Below are 8034 nucleotides of genomic sequence, written 5' to 3'. Positions count from 1 at the left end.
GTCACATAAAAAGGGACACAGAGCCAAGGTGCAGCGCAAAAGGGGGTTCGGATTTCATCATTACCAAACACGGCATGGACATTGTGATACCACAAGTATCGTTGCAGCATGAAGGACGCTACGCGTGTCACGTTGTTCCAGGGGACGGTATAACTGTGCACGAGTGTCTTCTCAATGTGGAGGGTATGCGTAGTCATAGTCAGTGTAAACTAGACTTGAATGAACCATACCATACCATACCATACCATACCATACCCTACCATACCATACCATACCATACCATACCATACCATACCATACCATACCATACCATCGTATAACATACCATAACATACCATACCATGCCATGCCATGCCGTGCACTACATTATACTATAGCATTCACTACACTACACTATACTACACTACACTACACTACACTACACTATAGTATATAATACAGCATACTATACTAGAATAGACAAGACTAGACTAGACTAGACTAGACTAGACTAGACTATAATATGCCACGCCGTACCTTACCCTACCCTACCATACCATACCATGCATAATACTATGCTATGCTATAATATGATATGCTATATTATACTATACGAAACGATACAATACTATACTATAATATACGATACTATACAATATTACACAGTACAATACTATACTATGTTATACTATGCTATACTATACTATACTATACTATACTATAACATACTATGCTATGCTATACTATACTATACTATACTATACTATACTATACTATACTATACTATTATTTATTTCATTCTTTGACTACATTGTATGTTGATTATACTGTCAATTATAAACGCGTCATTTTTACATTTAGTCAAGTTTTGACTAAATGTTTTAACATAGAGGGGGGAATCAAGACGAGGGTCGTGGTGTATGTGTGTGTGTGTGTGTGTGTGTGTGTGTGTCTGTCTGTCTGTCTGTCTGTCTGTCTGTCTGTCTGTGTGTGTAGAGCGATTCAGACTAAACTACTGGGCCGATCTTTATGAAATTTGACATGAGAGTTCCTGGGTATGATATCCCCGGACGTTTTTTTTTCTTTTTTTCGATAAATACCTTTGATGACGTCATATCCGGCTTTTTGCAAAAGTTGAGGCGGCACTGTCAAACCCTCATTTTTCAATCAAATTGATTAAAATGTTGGCCAAGCAATCTTCGACAAAGGCCGGGGTTTGGTATTGCATTTCAGCTTGGTGGCTTAAAAACTAATGAGTGAGTTTGGTCATTAAAAATCGAAAACTTGTAATTAAAATTATTTTTTTATTAAACGATCCAAAAACAATTTCATCTTATTCTTCGTCATTTTCTGATTCTAAAAACATATACATATGTTATATTTGGATTAAAAACAAGCTCTACAAATTAAAAATATAAATATTATGATCAAAATTAAATTTCCGAAATCGATTTAAAAACTATTTCATCTTATTCCTTGTCGGTTCCTGATTCCAAAAACATATAGATATGATATGTTTGGATTAAAAACACGCTCAGAAAGTTAAAACGAAGAGAGGTACAGTAAAGCGTGCAATGAAGCACAGCGCAATCGCTACCGCGCCAAACAGGCTCGTCACTTTCACTGCCTTTTGCACTAGCGGCGGACTACGTTCAGTTTCATTCTGTGAGTTCCACAGCTTGACTAAATGTAGTAATTTCGCCTTACGCGACTTGTTGTATTTCCATACATGGCGACCACCTGTTTATGACGACCACTTTTTGTCGGTCCCTATTCAGGGGGTTGTGATCGAGAGGTTCGATTGTACTATGATATGATTTGATATGATATGATATGATACATTATATCATATGGATATAACATATATAATATTATATGATATATAATAATAAATATATGATATGAAGAATAGTATGTGATATGAATACATTATTTGTATCAAATTATACCACCCGTAGGTGTACACAATTTAATATGTTGTGTCTGTGTGTGTGTAGGAGCATCACAACCAAACAATGTGAATGATGTCCATTACAGTTCAGGTAAGTCCAAATCGAAGGTAACATCCAGGTGTTTAGAAGATATGTTCAAGTTGTGAAGACAGATTTGTAAGTGTGGAGTACCATTTGATCTGGTAACTTGGTTGGTAGCTTAGTTGGTAGACACAGAGATGGTGTCGATGTCCCACCCCCATGTGTTTGCCAGAAGTGCAAGTGGCAGATTACTATTCAAGATGCAAACACGTGTGTATTATGACTACATTGTTTTGGCTAATGTTTCTCTCGGAGGAAATATAAAGGAAGATGATTCGTGTATATGAATGAGACGATGAAGTATGAAGAGAGATGTAAACAAACGAGTAAAATAAAATAAACAAAATTGAGAAGAGAAAAGAAAAGGAAAGTAAGTGATATTGATTGTAAATATTATAAATGTAAAATTCAGGAGTGTTAATGTTTGCAAAAGTTGAAGATTATATTAAGTTCAGGTTTGTAATTATGTATGTATTTATTTATTGATGCATTTATTTCATTGATTGATTGATTGATTGTTTTTTCTCTGTTTCTGAGTCCTCATTATCTCAGGAAAAGCTGATTCCAACACATTGAAAAGAAAGAAACAAAAATAAGAAAAAAATGAAAAGACATGTAATTAAATCAAATGAAATGTGGCTTATATACAAACATAAGCTTGTTGTTATCTAGCTCTGCTTGTGCAAACTTCATGACTAAACAAATGCTGTAACATGAACTTTGAAAAACATGCGCCACTGTTGCACCCCCCAAAACATGTTTTATGCAATTGTTATTTGATATATAAAATGTGTATGCCGTTAAAATCATACGACATCCATTGAACCCCAAAATCGAATTCGCTAATATGTTCCTAATTATAAGTATGTTAATAAAAGTGTGAACAAATGAAGCAATAAACCGGGCAGATTTTATGATAACAACTGTTGAATATCATGATAAACAAGGGTTGGGTAATTTAATGAGGGATATACATTCAAAATATTATTGGCAATACTATGTCAAACAACGAACAGAAGTAAAAGAAGTAAGATACCCAGCGAACTTGTGATGTAAAAGTCTGTCAAGCTTGGAGTCTATGCATGTTAAACTTTCTTGTCACGTTCTTGCCAGCCCATTATAACACACACACACACACACACACACACACACACACACACACACACACACACACACACACACACACATACACACACACACGCACATACACACGCATACGCACATACGCACGCACGTACGCACGCGGGCACACACACACACACACACACACACACACATACGCACGCACGCACGCACACACCTAATTTAAAAGCGTTCATCCATGACGTGATATTGCCATATAGTATGCCCTTCAGTGCATGACTGTTTAGCATTATTTTGTTCTCAGAGAAACCGGACTCGCTGCACGGGCATGTGAAAGCAACCCTAGCGTTGGTTATCTTCATACCATTGGCAGTGGGAGTTGTGTGCTTCGTAATTCTTGCCCACAGAAAACACTGGTTTCCGTTCAAGTAAGTATGATTCGATTGACAATACCGTGTGTGCACGTGCCAGTTCATACTATATGCTCAAGTTAATCACTTAGTTAAGTTAAGTGTTCCACAACGTAGTTTGTTACACCTATGCCATTAAGCACATACCAATGTTGGTTTTCCAAAGAAAACCATGCACACGTTTTAAAATAAAAGAATAAATAGGGAAAGGCGGTGTTACAATATGAAATGGGATCTAAACATGAGCTGAATGTGCGTTAAGTTCGACTTCAGTTCTCTTTTTATATTTAGTCAAGTTTTGACTAAATATTTTAACATCGAGGGGGAATCGAAACGAGGGTCGTGGTGTATGTGTGTGTGTATGTGTGTGTGTGTGTGTGTGTGCGTGCGTGTAGAGCGATTCAGACCAAACTACTGGACCGATCTTTATGAAATTTGACATGAGAGTTCCTGGGATTGATATCCCCATACGTTTTTTTCATTTTTTTGATAAATGTCTTTGATGACGTCATATCCGGCTTTTCATGAAAGTTGAGGCGGCACTGTCACGCCCTCATTTTTCAACCAAATTGGTTGAAATTTTGGTCAAGTAATCTTCGACGAAGCCCGGACTTTGGTATTGCATTTCAGCTTGGTGGCTTAAAAATTAATTAATGACTTTGGTCATTAAAAATCGGAAAATTGTAAAAAAAAAATAAAAATTTATAAAACGATCCAAATTTACGTTTATCTTATTCTCCATCATTTGCTGATTCCAAAAATATATAAATATGTTATATTCGGATTAAAAACAAGCTCTGAAAATTAAATATATAAAAATTATTATCAAAATTAAAGTGTCCAAATCAATGTAAAAACACTTTCATCTTATTCCTTGTCGGTTCCTGATTCCAAAAACATATAGATATGATATGTTTGGATTAAAAACACGCTCAGAAAGTTAAAACAAAGAGAGGTACAGAAAAGCGTGCTATCCTTCTTAGCGCAACTACTACACCGCTCTTCTTGTCAATTTCACTGCCTTTGCCATGAGCGGTGGACTGACGATGCTACGAGTATACGGTCTTGCTGAAAAATGGCAGCTACTTGACTAAATATTGTATTTTCGCCTTACGCGACTTGTTTTTTTTATAGGAGCATGAGACTGTCTTGGCGGACGTAGACACACGCATAGTAATAATAATAATAATAATACTAATAATAATGGACATTTATATAGCGCTTCTCCACAGCTCGAAGCGCTTTACAAGTTCAGTGTACAAGTTCAATCAAAAACACAACACGATATATACAACTAATACAATTTGTCTCAGATGAAAAGGAAAATATTCATCAAAGGGAACATATACATAGCCTATACATGTCCGGTTCTGTACACACACACACACACACACACACACACACACACACACACACACACACACACACACACACACACACACACACACACACACACACACATCACTGCCTCATGCAATTTTATAACGTGACAGAAATCGCAATCCCTGCGTGATAGACACTCTTTTAGAAGTTGTAAACGAGGCACAGTGTTTCAGAGCGGTTAGCTTAACCTCTGTTATCATGCTGCATACTTCCCTCGACATGTTGTTTACATTTCCCAAATATCATCATATCATCGTTGTCTTCTAGTGTCGCCAGCACGTTTGAATTGATCATGGGATTCATTAATATAAGAACACCGTCGGCACTTAAAATAGAAAAACAAACATAAACAGCAAAAGAAGCCGCACCCCTCGCCCCCACCCCATCCCACCCCCCTAACAAACACACGAAACAAATAAAGTAAAAGTGAACCAACGATCTGGACAGATATACTGTATGTTTGGCCGTTGTCTTTCATGGTGTTATTTGCTTCAAAACATGAACCATGGGAGACAATCTGACATTTATTTTGTTTCTTCTTGATCTGTGGTGAAACGGTTCAGTTATTGACAACACTCAAGTCAGAGCTGTACATCACATTCCCGCCTGATTCAAAACCTTGTTGTGTGTGTGCTTTTGTTGCAATTGTCGACAAAGAGTGTAAGGCAGTATGGCAAGAGAGATGATGAAATAATACCTGCACATAGAACATAATGACTACCAAATTGAAACATGCTTCAATTTAGGGTTTTCACATAAAAACATCGCTTTGAAATGTTCGATTTTTGATAGACCCGTGCCCTTCATTGTTTGAACATGTTCATTGTGATGTCATGTAGTCGTTGGTCTAACAACGTGCATGCTTTTGGGCGCACTTTTGGGTCCAGCTTCACCAGTCAAGTTTGCCCTTCACATGGCTGTGGTCAGTTTTCCTTTTCAAATCAGATGTACAAATCAAACGCGTTGTTTTACACAATTCAAACCATAACGGGCATTTCACTTGAGGTATAAGACTAAAGAAAATTAGTCAGCAGAACAACCCAGAATGTACAACGACAAAGAATCAAGAGAGAGAGAGAGAGAGTGTGTGTGTGTGTGTGTGTGTGTGTGTGTGTGTGTGTGTGTGTGTGTGTGTGTGTGTGTGTGTGTGTGTGTGTGTGTGTGTGAGTGTGTGTGTGTGTGTGTGTGTGCGTGTGTGTGTGTGTGTGTGTGTGTGCGTGTGTGTGTGTGTGTGGGTGTGTTTGTGTGTGTGTGTGTGTGTGTGTGTGTGTGTGTGTGTGTGTTTGCGCATTCGGGCTTGAGTTCCCTTTTAAACACGGACACGCATTGATTTTTTCCAGGAGGAAAGATCGGATCACAAACGCCGACGAGGAAAAACATATGGTTCCAATTGAGGAAACTGACAATGGAGGAAAATTCAGCGTTGGATTCCGACCTGATGAGCCGGGATCGGTGAAAAGTTCTCTCCTTGAGAACAGAGGTGCTCCGCCAGGTCCTGTTGTGGAGCTTGAGAACTCACTTTCCCCCAAGAACGATACCGACACACAGGGATCACATGGTGGACATGCAACGGCCGTAAAGGAAGAGCCTGTTCAGAAACAGCAACCCGAGACGGAAAAGGATAGAAAGGCGAGGAAGAAACAAGAACAAGAAGATAATGCCCGCAAAAACAAGGAGAGAGAACATGACATGAAGGAAAGGCTGAAGAAGACCACCTCAAATGAAGAAAAAGTACGTATTCAAAAAGAGTACGACGAAATTGTAAAACGCTCGCACAATGCTGAAACAAAGGCGAAGAAACGCATGCGTGAGCAGTACGACGAAATGACTGAAGCCCTGAAAAACACCACCTCAGAGGAGGAAAAGAAACGCATTCAGGCGAAGTATGATGCCCAGAAGGAACAATGGAAAACAGAGAAAGAACAGAAAAAGAAACACAAGTAAACGGAGAGTAAGACGTCGTGTGTCAGATGACAGAACAGGATTTGTCCCAATAAAGGCATACATGTCTGATTCCAAACAGGCTATGTATCTTTCGATAAAGGTTCACTTTGGTATTTGCTCTGAAAACATACCGTTCAATGACTTGCGGTTTGGTCATAAGTAATTTTCTCATAAATTAAATATTTTCATTGTTTGGTGAATAGCATGTTTGTAGAGATGCATTAATTTAAAACATTTTTAAAGCGTTATAACGCCGCAGAAAAACAACATGTACGATAGCGGCAGAGAGTTCTGTATGTCACCTTTCTCGCTTTTATAAATGATATAATGTGTGTGTGTGTGTGTGTGTGTGTGTGTGTGTGTGTGTGTGTGTGTGTGTGTGTGTGTGTGTGTGTGTGTGTGTGTGTAAGTACAAACACTACTCGATGTATAAATGGTGTTTTAGGCAAAATGTATTGCCAATGCCATTATGTATAGAATGACATTGCTTTTGTTTAACTGCTTAACTAAACATTGTGCAGTGTAATTTACATTGTCCTTTATATTGTAAATGTCGATCAAGCAGCTTGCACTTGAACATGTTGTTTTGTGTGTTTCGTTGTATTTATGTGTAGGCCTGTATCTATAACCAGATGCAAGTGTTAGGACTGCTTTGGAAGAACTGTTCGTTCTGTTTGGTATTATACGCATGAGAGTTAGATTTATAGTATTTTTATGAATATCCACTGCATAATTGTGTGCATGGTTGTCTTTGTTTTTTTTTCCGCTTTTATAATTAATTTGAAGTTGCTGATGTCAACACACATTCCAAATGTAACTTTGTTTTATTTGCATTTGTCCTAAACCGTTTGATTGCATTAATTTATGTCAATAGATAAAGGGAATAAACATAAACCAAAATCAGTTCAGCGCTGCGCGCTGAGAGCACGTGTTGAAATATCTCATCGATGATATTGTGTCCGGGGTGTAGCTGAATACGGTGTCCAAATTTGAAAAAAGATCCACCGAGAACTTTGGCGTTGTGATGTGGTATAGCGGCTATGGTGTGTCGGTATGGGGGCCCGGGTAGCTGAGGTGGAACCAAAATCGGTTCAGCGCTGCGCGCTGAGAGCACGTGTTGAAATATCTCATCGATGAGGTTGTGTCCGGGGTCTCTCTGAATAAGCCCACCAAATTTGAAGCAGATCCATCGAGAACTTTGG

General features: G+C 38.3%; 1 protein-coding gene across 1 annotated transcript in view; it reads left to right on the top strand.

Annotated features, from left to right (window-relative positions):
* The window catches only part of LOC138955431 (uncharacterized), a 10208-nt gene extending 2483 nt beyond the window's left edge, over positions 1 to 7725 (top strand). Inside the window, exons 3-6 of the mRNA XM_070327042.1 lie at positions 1 to 183; positions 1977 to 2021; positions 3400 to 3523; positions 6229 to 7725. The exon at positions 1 to 183 is cut by the window's left edge and continues 18 nt beyond it. Of these exons, the coding sequence (XP_070183143.1) occupies positions 1 to 183; positions 1977 to 2021; positions 3400 to 3523; positions 6229 to 6832 (956 nt within the window). The 3' untranslated portion in view covers positions 6833 to 7725. The remainder of the gene's footprint in view (positions 184 to 1976; positions 2022 to 3399; positions 3524 to 6228) is intronic.
* The last annotated feature ends 309 nt before the right edge of the window (positions 7726 to 8034 follow it).

This window comes from Littorina saxatilis, unplaced genomic scaffold (assembly GCF_037325665.1).
Source record: "Littorina saxatilis isolate snail1 unplaced genomic scaffold, US_GU_Lsax_2.0 scaffold_869, whole genome shotgun sequence".
Taxonomy (NCBI): domain Eukaryota; kingdom Metazoa; phylum Mollusca; class Gastropoda; order Littorinimorpha; family Littorinidae; genus Littorina; species Littorina saxatilis.
The sequence above is the reverse complement of the archived record's forward strand: the minus strand, read 5'-3'. Positions and strand labels throughout refer to the sequence as shown.